Here is a 15,694-nt window from a genome sequence, read left to right on the forward strand (position 1 = left end):
TTTCTTTTTTGTAGCCCTCTCAAAATATATCCTTTATTTTACACTTTGGTTACATATTAACGACAAGTGAAATTCATGGGTTCTACATGTACAGTATGTGCCAGATTCTGAATTCAGAGGGAAATAAAACAACTAAAAATGTTCATTAGGAATGGAACAAATGTGCAGAAACTTTTTTTTTAAATCATAAAGTTTTTAAAGAAAAAAAAAGGCTTGCTTTTAGAAAAAACAAATTGTAGAAACAACAAATTGGCCATATAGACTCATTTTTCCTGCCGCCATGATGGAATGTGTGAACCCGTATCCTTCCCTCACGGGTTCTCCCTATGCACCGAGCGCTACTCTGTGAGATAGGCGGGTTGCTGTCAGTAAGTGTGTGCTCACAGCACCTCAAGTAACTCCGCCTTCCACCTTCTCACACCTAGAAAGGTGCCTGCCTCCATGCTCTGAGCTCCGACAGCATCTTCTGCTGTTCCACTCACTTTGCTCTGGTATCTCTCTTGGCTCCCCAGCTAGATTTCAGGTGTTCTTCGGCTGAGAAGAGACATGTGCCCCTGGTAAATACCGGTCATCGGTTGGTGGAGGCAGGTGCCTAGGCAGCCAGGAGTCACCTGGGCACACACATCAGTGACTCCAGCTCTCTCTGGCCCTTGCTCTGGAGGGAAAACTTGGCTGGAAAATGAACACTGAAGCAATTATGTGCAGGTCCTTTGAACACGTCAAATAAGTCATCAGTAAAGCCTCAGATTTCCATTTCTTTGAAAAAAATGTCATTATAGGAATTTGACATTGCCACAGGAACCAGGAATACACCTTCCACCTGGGCTTTGAGCTTGACCATAACTTTTTAGGAAACCCCAGAAACATGGGTTACTTGTTCGCCCAGCCCAGAGAAGGTAATAAAGGGAAGCCAGAGAAGCACTTCATCTAAGACAGTTGAGAGGGTTTGCAAACAAGATCACTAGGAGTTTAGTTACTGACCCCGTGACCTACCAGGACAAGACTTTCCAGGGGCCCTAGAATCACTCAGAGTATACTCATCTTCCTAAATGGTTGGAGTCTGGCTGGCCCCAGGACTATTAATGTGACAACTTGAAACAACTCAGAGAGAACCTCAGAGATAACAACTAACTCCTCATGTTGTTGTTAGCTGCAGTCTAGTCAGCCCCGCCCCCCCCCCCGCCACCATGTCATGGCGACCCCAGGAAGAATGGCATTGGACCACTGTGATGCACAGTGTTTTCATTTCACAGTGTTTTGGAAGCAAATCACCAGGCCTCTCTTTCTAGTCTTAGTCTGGAAGCTCCACTGAAACCTATTCAGCATCAGAGCAATACACAAAACTCAGATGACAGACAGATGGTGGCTGCGCATGAGGTACACCGGCCAGGAAGCAAAGCTAGGTCTCCTGCATGGGAGGTGAGAATTCTACCACTGAACTAACTCCCTGTGTTACCTTTCTGGAAATAATTTTTACAGGACACCCCGCTCTTTCCCTACCCGCCTCCAGCCAGGTCACACAACAACTTATTGGCAGAGTCCCCATCCCAAAGTACTCTTCCCATGATTAATAAAGATGAAAGTGGGTAAAACTACTTCATTGGCTGCTCCTGAAATGCCCCTTCAAATCATCTCATCATCTAGAAACTATTTCTTATTTAAAATACAAATTCTGACAAGAATCCAGTATCTCTATTGGGCACCCCAATCACTCAAACTCACTTAATCCTTATTCTCTTAATCCTTAGTTCGGTTGCCTCAGGAACTATGACAAACTTCCTTCTCTCAAATTTCTCTCCTCACAAGCCTGAGACCAGCTGTACTCTCCTGCTGGTACAGAAGGTACCGCGCACTCCCATCCCAGCAACAGTGGCCTCATCTGTCTTACCCTGCACACCTCCTCTTTCCTCTTTTTGAAAGTTAATGCACCAACCTTCCTACTCTTCTGCCTCTAGAAGGAATCTTACTTCTACTCTCATTCAATGCTCTCTGCCCCCCCCCCATTAGCTTTGCCTACTTCCCTCATAACAGATTCCTTCTTCATTTGAACATATTCAACTGATGGTCACATTCAATGGTGGGGGGGGAGGGTTCTCTAGTCCCAATCTTCTACTTGCCATAAGATTTCTCTCAAGCCTGTTCCTGTAGCTGACATTGTGCTAAGCATCATGGGAAAATAATACCTCAACACAGTCCCAACCCTCCACAGAGCATTACGGAGATTGATTGCATGTGAAACATTCAGAGAACTAACAAGTGGTAAAATGTGTAGAGCTGGGAGGGTCAGGAGACAGGAAAAGGTATGGAGTAACCCAAGAAAGCTCCATGAAGGATGGAAAACCTAAGGAATCAAAGGACAGACTAGCGCTGCCTGGTTATAAAAAGTCATAAGCCAAGTAGAGAAGTTATATTTGATGTGACAGGAATTTGGAACTGAGAAGTGGTAGAATGAAAACAAGAGTTTTAAGAGGATCAAAATGGCGGAGTATTCAAGGCGGGTTGCCAGTTTGTGGGAGGGAGAGGAGACGATGAAATCTTGAGCAATTAATGGTATATATCCGGTTGCCACTGAGTCAATTCCAACTCATAGCAACCCCTTGTGTGTCAGTGCAGAAGTGTGCTCCAAAGGGTTTTCAATAGCTGACTCAGATGTAGATCCCCTGGCCTTTCTTCCCAGGCACCTCTGGATGGGCTCGAACCTCCAATCTTGTTGTTCAGCAGCCAAGAGCTTAACCATATATGCAGTGGGCATGTTTCCAGCTGGTGGGGAAGCCACTGAATCAGAGATGATTGTTCATTTATATCCTGCTTATAATTTTTTATAAAAATGTTAGCAAATTCAAAAGCAACGGCATAATGGAGAAGAGACCGGAGAGGGGGCTGACACAGGCTACACGGTGACAAAACTCCCCCTCACAAATGAAGAACTAATTTACAGCAGCAGACATATCTCATGGATCCAGTCCACTAAAGAGTTCACCTCTGCTTCCCTTAGCAGTGATCTCAGGCCTCTTCTAGAAGACAGGGAAAAAAAAAAAAAAGCTTTCTGTGGACAGAAAGATGCCTGAATTCACTGGAGTGCTGGATAAAAACCCAATAGGCAATGGTCTGCTCAAGACAATAATACCCCAGTGCCGTCGAGTCGATTCCGACTCATAGGGACCCTATAGGACAGATAATAATAAGGTTGCTTTAATCCGAACAGATGAAATGTCTGGTCAACTTTACCACTGTGTTCCTTAATAACTGTTTGATTTTCTTTTTCTAAGCACAATAGTCTCATCCAGTGCTATTAGGATTTGTAACACTTTTCTCTAGACTATTAGCACTTCCTGGGTTACTTGCCGAAAAAGAAGAACTTAAATTGACAAGATTGCACACAACAGACAAATAAATGTCCCCCCCCGAAAAACGAGATGAATGTAATGTAAGAACTACATCCACTCTGTTACTGACCCCATTAACGTTTCTGAACCGTCGACATTCCCCGGGTTAAAAGAATGAACACCAAAGGATTTGGGGCAGTAGACAGAGGAGGTAATAAAGGATTTAAGAATTTCCAAGTTAAACTGTAGAATTTGTAGGAAAAGACATGTTTTCCTTTCAGATGTGAACGATTCACCGAGAAAACCCCCTGTTCCGCTGTGTTCCCTCTTTCAAGGTCATTCATCATCAGCACAACAAGCTATGGAGGTTTTATTAAAAGAAAAATCCCAGCTAGGCCTGCCAGATCTCTACCCAGGACCCACTTATCATGGTGTCGCTGAGGCTGACAGGCAGCTGTCGAGGGGCACAAAGTTAACATTACTTTATATGTACAGAAGCCCTTCAGTGAGCATATCACCTCGGTCCCCATTAAGTATTCTGATAACACCACCTCCATGAGCTGGGCTTAAGCATGCAGGAAGCCCTTGAGTGCACAAAGCCTTCCAAAATTCTCTAGCTAATTTTAACCCTATGGAGTTGGATAGGAATTAAATTCAAAAATCACACTGCAACTAAATATTTTGTCCAGCTTAATAAAAGATCCCTTCCTTCAGAGAGGTTTGGAGAGAAATCTTTGCAGGTGGCTTTAAATTTTTTTTTTTTTTTAAGTTATAGACAATTTTCCACTTTACAGAAAATGAATTATTAGTGGGCTTAAAACATTTTCCATGAGCAAGTTCTCAGTGAACAAGCTCTTCAGAGCTGAGTCCTGGGCCAAGAATGCCTCAAACAGCATATGCGATGGTGCATAACAGGCAGCTATTAGGTCAAATCGCTCCCCATCTCCGGATAGGTGCCCCGGATTTTATCCTTTCCAAAGGCTCCCCCCCAACCCACCCCCAGGCCTTTTAATGCACAGGTGAGTACCAAATAGAAGAGCAACATGGGAAAAAAAGAAAAAAACAGTTACAATGTTCTCGGACAAACTGGCTGTTTTCACTTGTTCAGTCCCCATCAGGACTATCTACCCATCGGAAAGTTACTGTCTGCTTGATATTTCAAAATCAACCATCTATGTGATTTCCTGTGATTATGGAGGTAATGATAACTGGGAAGTGACATCGTCTTCACCGTTAAGGAAAGAAGTAACAAGAGAGCTGCAGTCCTCGGCTGGAGAGTGGAGAAATCCTGCAAGTGAATATCCTTCGAGGAGGGGGAAAGAAGCGGAGGAAACGGAGGGTCCAACAGGGCTGTAAACGCTAACTAGGTTATTCCTAACACGAAGTTCTGGCATTGGCTTTTATCAAGAGGCTCTCCAGCCCGACTTTCAGGTTAGCAATGCCTCAGCCTGGGAAGCATCTGCAGTGTTCGAACAAATCAGAGAGGAAGGAGCGGTGCCAAGAGGTACTTAAGAAGAAAAAAATTGTATTAGTGTGGAGCCAAACCTTCCCCGGCCGGCCTGCCACCAGTGTGGAAATTCCAGGCAGCCCCTACACGCGCGCGCGCGCACACACACACACACACACACTTTGCTGCACTAGGCATTTAATAAACGAGTATTTAGACAACTACAGGTCCACGATGCGCCCCCTCCCGCGCGCACGCACGCACATGCTCCCCATATCTTCCACGCTCTGCAAGCAGTCACCGCACCACGAAGGCACCAGCCCCGGTGACCACGATGACCATGGAAGGGAGTTCTCCTCCTCCCCTTCCGCCTTCGCAGCACCTTAACTTGGGGGAAATCTCGGGGAAGCGTCCTGCATCCCCCTCCCCGGCGGGCCGCAGCTCCTCCAGCGCGGAGTAGGCGAATAGATTCCTACGTTCGGTGATAGCGCGCGTGTCCAGACCGAAAGCCTGAGAAACCGCGCTCCGGAGGAATTCCCGGCAAAAGACCCACATCCCTCCAGTCCCAGCGCCCCCAGGCTACTCTGCTGTGCGCCCCTTCCCCCGGTTGCCTGGAAGGTACCAGCCCCGCCAGCGGGTCAGGCCGGGATCGGCCGCCGCCGCCCGGCTCCGGCAGCTCCGAGGCGCCGGTCCTCCGGGCCCCCGGGACCGAGCCTTCGCCGCCCGCCTGCCGGCTGCCGTGGTCTCGCCGCGCTCCATCTCCTGTTTTGACACACGCGCGCACAGACACGCACACTGCCTTTCCCTTGCCCCCCCCCCAACACACACCCTTGCACACACTTGGCGATCTCCAGGTCTGCCCGCATCCCAGTGGACACCCAGCACCCGCCGGCCCGGGCATCTCCACTCTCCGCTCCCGCTCCGGCCCGGACCCCGCTAGTTGATGCCCCGGGGCCCTCTTTCCCCGGAGAATACGAAATGCGCGGGGCTTACAGTTCTCAGGAACTGGATCTCGTCCTCGCCCTCGCCCCCATCGGCCATGGCTCCGCGCCTCCTCGCCGGAGCCGGCTCCCGAGCTCCGCAGAGCCGGGCGGCGGGCCCTCGCGCTGGCTGCTGCTGCTCCTGCTGAGCTGCTGCTGCTGCTGCTCCCGGAGCCGGGGGGCGGGAGGGAGAGCGCGGCTGCGGGGTGCGGAGCGCCGGGCGGTCCCCGCCTGCAGAGCGGAGGCGGCGGCTGGTAGGCGCGCGGGCGGGGGCGAGCGAGGCGGCCGAGCCTCCCCGCACCGCACTGGGCGGGAGGAGGAGCCGGCCCGGGGCCCCGGCCTCGCCCGCTGCGCTCGGCTCCCGGCCTGCAGCGGGCGACCTGCTCAGCCCCGGCTCCGGAGCGAGTGCAGGGCGCCGACGGAGCCGGGGTGAGTGCCGCGGCGGAGGTGGGGCGCGGGGGCGGGCGGGGCGGAGCTCCCGGCTAGCTCAGTGCTGCAGGTAATCTGCAACCGGCTCGCTCGGTCCGCCTAGCCGGGGCCCAGCGCCGCTTACTGGCTGCGCTGGGGATCTGGCCGGCGCGCGTCCTGCGAGCGCTCAGCCTGGGACCTGCGCTGAGCTGTGGCCCCTTGGCTCGTTCTCTTGCCCCTGTGACCTCAAACCCAGAACAGGACGCTCCTTTTTCCTGGAGGGAACCACGGCAGTAACTTCCACAGTATTTGGGATCGCATGGAGAATCATCTTTCACTAGGGCGTACTGGGGCGGGTAACCCCCCAAAAAAGGTTACCAAACATGCAACAGTACAGTATTTTAAACTAGGGTTACCTCCATTAACGATCAACATGAGAATTCTACGGTATGTAGGTTCATTGTACCGTGCTTTTCACAGATAATGCATACAAAGTGTTTTTGATGTACGGAACTTTATTAACAAATTCATTCAGCAAACATACACCGAGCGCCCATGCCAGAAACTGTGGTACCAGACAGGCACGGGAGTTTACATCTAGATAAGTAAAAGCCTTACTTCAACAAGGATTACATGTTGAATAATATCTATAAATCTGAATCACTGACTGGATCCAAACTCTGAATATGGTGCCGTTAGTCCTGCTAGAAAGTCGTTTACTTCTGAAGATATATGAGCATTCCACCGCAAATACCAACATCCAGCTCTTGCAATCCTTCATGTAATAAGAAACCAAAACACCAACCCTGTTGTGGTGGAGTAGACTCTGACTTACAGCGACCTCATGTGTTAGGCAGCAGAACTGTCTTATAAGGTTTTCTTGGCTGTAATCTTTATGGAAGAAGATAGCCAGGCCTTTCTTCCAAGGCACCACTGGGTGGGTTCCAACCACCAACCTTTAGGTTAGCGGTCTAGCACAAATGGCGCTTTCTACCCCTGGACCTTAAACTCTGTGCAATAACCCACTGCAAATTCCTATTTAGGACTATGATTAAGAAAACACAGGGTCTGGAACAATTTGGACAAGAAAGCATATACCTCTTGTTCCTAATCCACTCTTCTTTTATTGATGATATTTAGAAATAGATATGTGCAAAGTAAAGTTAAGATTCTAAATGTCAGTGCTGCAAAAATGTGGAAAATTACAAAAGAGAGATTTTGCGTCAGCTCACCTACATCACTCATTTTGCAGCATCAAACTGGTCATTTAAACCCACCAGTAAGATTTATGAAGGTTAGGTTTTATTTTTAGCTCTCATTAATGTTATACTTGTTGTCATTAGCTGCCATTGAGTTGGCCTCCTACTCATGACAACCCAATGTGTCAGATAGTAGAACGACTCCAGAGGGTTTTCTTAGCCATAATCTTTATGGAAGCAGATGACCAGGCCACTCTTCCACAAAGCAGAGGAGTGGGTTCAAACAGCCAGCATTTAGTCTAGCCGCCGATCACAAGCTGCTTACACCACCCAGGCACCTAACTTTATGCTTACTGGGCTAGTTTCAAATGTTTCCAGTTGAATGAGTACTGCAATGAGTATTTCTATAAATACTCTCCCTAAGTGACAAAAACTAGTATATACAATCCTACCTTATGGAGATGCACTTGGCATATTCTTGTATATTGATCCCTGACAACCAACTCTTAAACCATTACTATTTAGGTGAATTTTTGCTCTTAAAAAAAAGAACCTCTAAATGGACAATCAGCTCACAAAAGATAAGTCTTCCATTAGAGGTGACTATATTCTGAAACTGGCTCATAATTTAATGTTAAACAGTTTGTTCTTCCAAACTTCTTGATGCTTGTTGTTGTTGTTAGCTGCTGTCCAGTCAGCTCCGACTTACAGTGACTGACCTGTGCCATATTCATGATCACTGGTACACTCGAGTCCATTGTTGTGGCTATTATGTTAGTCCATCTCCTTGAGGGTTCCCTTGTTTTCGCTGACGCTCTAATTTGCGAAACATGATGTCCTTCTCCAGTGATTAGTCTTTCTTGATGACGTGTCCAAAGTAAACAAGCTGAAGTCCCACCATTCTCACTTCTAAAAAGCATCCTGGTTATATTTTTTCTAAGGCTGATTGGTTCATTCTTCTGGCAGTCACAATATGATCAATATTCTTGGCAAACACCAAAGCTCAAATACATCAATTCTTCTTCTGTATTCCTTTATCATTGTCCAGTTTTTAGATGCGTATGAGGCGATTGAAAAGACTGTGGCTTGGATCAGGCACATCACAGTGATCAAAGTGACATCTTTGCTTTTTAAAACTTTAAACAGGTCTTTTGCAGCTGATTTGCCCAATGCAGTGTGTCATTAGATTCCCTGACTGCTGCTTCCACTGACATTAATTGTTCATCCAAATAGAATGGAATCAGTAACAACTTCGATTTCTTCATTATTTATCATAAGGTTGTTTATTGGTCTAGTTGTGAGGATTTTCATCTGCAACCCTTTCAAGCATTTTATTCAGAACTGCAGAGTTGCTTAATTAAACATACACAGTGCATGTTTGGAATTACCCTATTCTGCCACCAGTATTTCAAGTTCCAGTAGGGTCATTCACGATGGGCAGGTTTCAGCAGAGCTTCCAGACTAAACCAGATTAGGAAAAAAAGCCTGATGATCTACTTCTGAAAATTACCCAGTGAAACCTTATGGATCACAACAAAACCTTGTCCAACTTGCTTGCTTTGGACACATCATCAAGAGGGGTCAATAGCTGGAGGAGGATATCATGTTTGGTGAAGTAGAGGGCCAGAGGGTGAAGAAGACCCTCCTGGGATGGATTGGCACAATAGCCTGAGACAGACTGGCTCAGTAGCCACAAGGATGGACTCAAATATGCTGGCAATCATGAAGATGACACAAGATCAGCAACGTTTTGTTCTGTTGCACACAAGGTCGCCACGAGTTGGAATCGACTCAACAGCAGCAATCTGTCTACCCACAGAGTGGGTAAAGAATTCTAAAACCTCTTATTCACCCATTTTTTATTTTAGCATTTTAATTAGGATGCTATACTTATTATGTCTTTATGTCTCTAACGTAAGTGTTATAATGGCCTGGGCACTCTTATGACTATTAATTACAACATACAGTCTTCAACAACAAAAGATGTTTGTAAAACATTTCAGTGTTTAATACCATTTACGTGGGCTTTAGAACACAAAGATACAATACTATGAGGGTCATATATCTCAAACTGATACTAAAATTATAAGAACATATTTGAAAAGGATGCATAATACTTATTTTTAAAAAGGAGCACTGAATCAAATATGGCAACTGGTTTAAAATTGGTGGGGAGGATATGGTGTGATACCATTTTTGGTACTCTGATAATTCTGACAAATGTCATAATTTAAAAAATTTAGATAGTTTTTATAAGAAACCTACTTCAGTGCAAGCCATGGAAAGTTTTTACTTATATTATTTTTAGATTTCTTAACTGTTTTGTTTGGTTTTCTTTGACTATGATTTTTTAGCTTCTTCCTCTGGTGAACTACTGTAGCAGAAAAATTTTCCAGTGGAGAGAAAGATCATGGAAAGAGAACTAATCTCAATTTTAAATGTAATTTTAATTGGAGAAAAATACAATTTGCATACAGCTTAAAGTTTATTTTCAATATCTTTACTTCTTATGGTAGGCTTAATTAAATTGTAAGGGATTAGCAAGCCCACATTTTCACAGGCACAAAACTAGAGTTTATAAAATGCAAAAAACTCTGTTGTTTATTTAGGATTTTCATAAGCATTCAATACTTGATGCCTACAGGTTTTACAATTTTTTTAAATGTTTGTTAAATGCATATTATATATACTAGTTTATTTTGCTTTTATCTGTTGAAATTTGTAGTCTGAACATTGCTTTACTGGGATCTCTATACTCAGCAGACTTTGTATTTCCTGTTTTAGGTCTTTATTAATCATAACAGAAAATAGTTTAGAGAATGGCAATTCCATATTTTTAGTCCAAATTTCAGTAGTGTTTTTCTTTATGATCAATTTTATATCCTACAAGGAAGGAAGAAATTCTACTTCCTTTTTTAAAAAAAGTAAGAGCTTTTTTATAGCGGTCTAACTCAGAATGGGGCAAAGTAGCCCACTATTCACTTGGCAGGACTCTAAATATCCTTAAAGAAGGAAAAATTAGGTCAGATGTAAGACTGTTCATTTCAGCCTTTAGGTTACTAAGCTTCCCAAGATGTATACAAGCATTAGAAAATTAATTAAATTAACTTTCTCATAGTTTCTACAAGGGCTCGGCTAAAATATCCAGTGTTATCTTTTTAATTCACCTTCTTTCCAGTAAGATCACATAAATTCAAGACCTTAACACTGAAGTTTAAAGCCTCTGAAATTGTCATTAGGTCATCAGAAAATTAGGATTTCAGATGCCATGACATTCTGACATTTAGCCCATGTCTTGTCAATTCAGATTTCCAATTTCAAAATCTCCAGGCAAGTTTTCATAGCATTTCTTCTTAGTCCATTTCAGAACTTAACAAGCCAAATTTTTAGAACATTTTCATCTTTATTACATAGATTCTAAAATATTACAACTCTGGTACATGCCTGTCCCAGAAATAAGTGCCAGGAGTCCCCCAGGCATTCATGCAAGCTGACCCCCGGGTAACATGGCCTGAACCTCAGGGTCTGCATGAGGGCAAGGTGGCCAGGAAGGACATTACGAATGATGCTGATGCTGACGATAGCTTATTTATGATTTACTCTGCTCCTCCAGGCTCTTTATTTTTATTGTTTTATTTCCTCTTCACAGCGATGTCATTTTAGAGAAGAGGAAACCAAGACTTTGTTGCTGCTGTTTGCGGCCAGCCAAGTTGGCCTCCAACTTATGGCTACCATATGCACAACAGAACGAAATTGCTGCCCAGTCGTGCACCAATCCCTTGATCAACCATCTGCTGATTGGGCAGTTGTGATCCTTGGGGGTGGGGTGGGGGTTTGTTTTTGTTTTCTTCTTTATTTTTTTTTTTTTTAACTTTACAGTTCAATTTACTGATACAGAAATCATTTGAGTTTTACATTTTCAGATAAATTCTCAACTGAGATTACAATATTGTAAAAAAAAAAAAAAGATTTTTATATTAATTCAGTACCTTTTTAGCATACCAAATTGAAATACATAGGTTCAAAATTCAGATTTATGGCAAACAGTCTTCAAATATAGTACAGACATTTCTGAAAGTTACCATACCACTCACATGTGATACTGTGTTTCACACAGAACAGCTCTCTAATGGATATGGCAAAATTGACATGTCATATAGCTCAAGGTTGTATAGTCAAGCCAAGGACTCAAAGCTGCCCCATCTTTAACAAGGTTTGGCATTTATGGACCACAACAAAATACAACCTGTGAAGAAGGCAGGCAACAATTCCTCCTCCTCAGTATGGTTAAAAAAACATTGCGTGGTAGTTTGGAATTTTGCATAAAATCCCACTTTATACCTTAGAAGAGTCCAAGGGGAATTAGATGACAATGGATTGGAGTCCCATTTTTTTTCCCCTTTTTTGTATCCATAAAAAAAAAAATCCATACAACCCATGAAATTCAAATAGGCATTAATCAGATCAAAAATAAAGATTGAAATTTATTAGCAAGCAATTCATGATCAATTTCTTTGCTCCCTGAAATCAAGGTATAAAAACTAGCTATGAAGTTCATTCCAAACTTCTCCTATGTAGCACAGGTAGAAATTTCTGTCCATTGGCACTGAAGTGAAGTCACATTTCCTCTTGGAAGGCAGAAATTCCACATCTGAAGAGAGTAAGGAAAAAATGACCCCTGTTTATTTCATTACTACTGTGATTCTGAGATCTAGGATTACTAATAAGCGAGCAGTCAACACTGCAAATTCCTGGCAACAACTATCAGGTTAGTGGTGCTACTCCCTTGCCCAACCACCACAAAATTTTAATGTTTTCAGTAAGTTGAACAAATGGAAAATAACAGGAACTAAGGGCACTGCTCAAAACAAAAAACAAAAAAAGTTTGAAATCATTGCCATTGAGAAATTGAAGAAAACAAGTGTGGTTTGCCCACACCCCACATGACGCTGAAATTAAATAATATTCTGTGCAAAAAAGAACATCAGAATTCTGGACATAGGTGTAGCCTTTCCTTTAAGTTTTAATGTCCTGCAGTTTCTGCAATTTTATTTCCCTTCCCACAAGTTTACTGAGTGTATTTAAGAGAATCTTTCATTTCAGCCAAAAGATTTGGACATCAAAGATTTACTAAGGTCCCCTATGTATTCTCTCTATATACGGAAACACCTATTAATTATTATAATTAGTTTATGCAGGAGTAAGATTCCTGGTGTTTAAATGGATAGGAAAAGAGAGAGGGGAGGGAGGGAGCAGACTGTCTCATTAGAGGGAGAGTAATGGGGAGTATGTAGCAAGGTGTATATAAGTTGTTGTGTGAGAGACTGATTTCATTTGTAAACTTTGACTTAAAGCACAATAAAAATTAAAAAAAAAAAAAAGATTTCTGATGTTAAACATCAAACTTACCGCACATCAATTTTCCATAATGAACCTGAACTTCACAATGATTTACCAACTGTTTTACTTAAATTCCTCATAAAATAACTGAAAAACATACTAAGCCAAACCAAACTTAAAAGGGCTATAAAGGAAAATAACCTTCAGAACAGCCTATATACACATCTATTTCAAAACTACCTTTGCTACACTAGCCCCTTCCCCCAAAGTTTAAGCCTGAAAAAACAGTAAAATCTACACAAAAATTGTATTGCAATCATGCAAGGGTTACACTAGGTCAAATACAACAAATACTATGATGCAATTTTACATTTATTGAACTACAGTTCGAAGGACAAATTTAACTCAGAAAACCAAACCCAATGCCATCAAGTCTGTTCAGACTCATAGTAACGGTATAGCACAGAGTAGAACTGCCCCACAGGGTTTCCAAGGCTGTAAGTCTTTATGGAAGGAGACTGCTGCATCTTTCTTCCTCCTAGTGGCTGATGGATTCAAACTACTGACCTTTTGGATACCAGCTGAGAGCTTTACCCACTGTACCACCAGGGCTCCTAAGCATAAATTTACACATTCCAAATTCACTAAATGTATCTAATGAAATCACACTGCTCTTCCACTGATATTTGATACACCTGGGCGTGAAAGACATTAACTGTACAAGACTATTTAACAGGAATCCTTAGTATAAAAACTGTGTACTGATCCATAGGGTTTTCACTGGCTGATTTTTGGAAGTAGATCTCCAGGAATTTCTTCTAACCAAGATTTAGAGAAGCTAAATAGCTTGATCAAGACTACATGGCTGCTGAGTGTTGGGGCAGAGATCTGAGGACTCCAAAGCTTGAGCTACTTATCACTATTTTATGCTTCTATCTTCGTCACTATCCCAGAGTGGAAAACCAAAAAAAAAAAAAAAAAAAAAGAATCTGGACTAGAATGAACTATAAAATCGCTAGCTGCCTCAGGAGAGTTGTTCCTGGATTCAGGCCAACCGTAGGGGTCCAGCTAGCTCTTTTGGAATACCAAGTGAGTTCTGGAACAAGACAGGGACTACTATCCCTCAGAAATAAAATGCAGTGTATGCCCTTCTCCTTAGTTTGGATTCTTAGGAGAAATAATTTTTTCCAAGACTTGAAGGTTAATCATCACTATCCTGTCAATTTCTTAAAATGATTTTAAAATTATGAACTGAAAATTATGAAGCCCCAAACTACAATGAGCATTCTGGTATCCTGGGTCAGGATCAAACTACATATAGACGATAAAAGTGAACATGGTTTAACTCCTGGAATCAGCCTAGCCCTTGCCGTCATAGAAAGGGTTGACCCTATGTGACTAAATTTGCTAATTAATCACCTTCTCCACTGAAGGAGCCCTGGTGGCACAGTAGTTAAGAGCTCGGCTCCCAACGAAAAAGTCAGCAGTCCAAATCCACTGCCGCTCCTTGGAAACCCTATGGGGCAGTTCTACTCTGTCCTATAGGGTCTCTATAAGTTGGAATCGACTCAAGAGCAACGGGTTCACCACTGAAAGGAGGTGTTCCTGAGGAGCTGTGGCTTCCCAAGTACTGTTTAAAGTGCAGACTATCATGACTGTCTGTGTTAAATGGAAATTTCCCTTTGGACACCAACTTCATTGTGTAAAAGTCTCAAAATCCCACTATTCTGTCCCCAGCTATGAGGATAAAAGTCAGCATAAATGCCCACATTCTCTCTTTTTACTTCTCCATTCGGTTCTGACACTAGCTTCCATGTGGCACTTCTTTCTCTGACCCTAGCCACCTGGAGCTAGGTCAGATCTCACAAGTTAAAAGGACACTGTCCTTCACAAGGTCACGGAAGCTCCATAGACACATCCAAACTCCCTGAGGGATCAAATTGCTGGGCTGAGGGCTGTGGGTTCCATGGTCTCGGGGAACATCTAGCTCAATTGGCATAACATAGTTTATAAAGAAAATGTCCTACCCTCTACTTTGGTGAGTAGCTTCTGGGGTCTTAAAAGCCTGTGAGCAGCCATCTACGACATTCTACGGGTCTCACCCCTTTGGGAGCAAGGGAGAATGAAGAAAACTAAAAATACAAAGGAAAGATTAGTGCAAAGGACTAATGGAGCACATCCACCACGGCCTCCACCAGACTGAGCCCATTACAACTAGATGGTGCCCAGCTACCACTACTGACTGATCTGACAGAGATCACAATAGCGGGCCCTGCATAGAGCTGAGAAAAATGTAGAACAAAATTCTAACTCACAACAAAAAGACCAGACTTACTGGCTTGACAGAGGCTGGAGAAAGTGGAAGAGTATGGCCCCCAGACAACCTTTGAGCTCAGTAATGAAGTCATTCCGAGCTTCGTCCTTCAGCCAAAGATTAGACAGGCCGATAAAACAAAATGAGACTAAAGGGGCACACCAGCTCAGGAGCAAGAACTAGAAGGCAGGAGGGAACAGGAAAGCTGGTAATAGGGAACCCAAGATGTAGAAGGGAGAGTGTTGACATGTCATGGGGATTTTAACCAATGTCACAAAACAATATGTGGGAAACTAATTTGCTCTGTAAACCTTCATCTAAAGTACAATTTTAAAAAAAGGACAGCGTCCTTCAGATTGCCAGATAGACTGACTCCAGCCTCAAGCTCAGGAGTCCCCTGGGCTTCTTCCTTTTTGACCTGCTGGCTATCACTACTCATTTGGATTCAATAATTCACTGGAATGACTCGCAGAACTCATAGAAAGCTCTATACTTATGATTACAGATTTATTATAGCAAAAAGGATACAAAGCAAGATCAGCACAAAGAAGAGATGCTTAGGGCAAAGCCTGGAAGAGTTCCCAACATGGAGTTCCAATATCTCAAAGGGCATACTACTCTCCCAAGTACATTGATGACTTTCATCAACCGGGAAGTCCATGGAGCTTCCATGTCCAGAG

The 15,694-nt window shown here is 43.4% G+C and overlaps 1 protein-coding gene across 6 annotated transcripts in view; it reads right to left on the minus strand.

Annotated features, from left to right (window-relative positions):
- Positions 1–6,142, minus strand: part of RYR2 (ryanodine receptor 2) — a 750,192-nt gene extending 744,050 nt beyond the window's left edge. For all 6 annotated transcript variants that reach the window (XM_049868553.1, XM_049868552.1, XM_049868551.1 and 3 more), the window contains exon 1: positions 5,767–6,142. Coding sequence is in view for 5 of the 6 variants with exons in the window: in XM_049868552.1 (XP_049724509.1) it covers positions 5,767–5,814 (48 nt within the window). In the remaining variant the exon portion in view is untranslated. The remainder of the gene's footprint in view (positions 1–5,766) is intronic.
- Between the last annotated feature and the right edge of the window lie 9,552 nt (positions 6,143–15,694).

The sequence above is a fragment of the Elephas maximus genome, chromosome 24 (genome assembly GCF_024166365.1).
Source record: "Elephas maximus indicus isolate mEleMax1 chromosome 24, mEleMax1 primary haplotype, whole genome shotgun sequence".
NCBI classification, from domain to species: Eukaryota; Metazoa; Chordata; class Mammalia; order Proboscidea; family Elephantidae; genus Elephas; species Elephas maximus.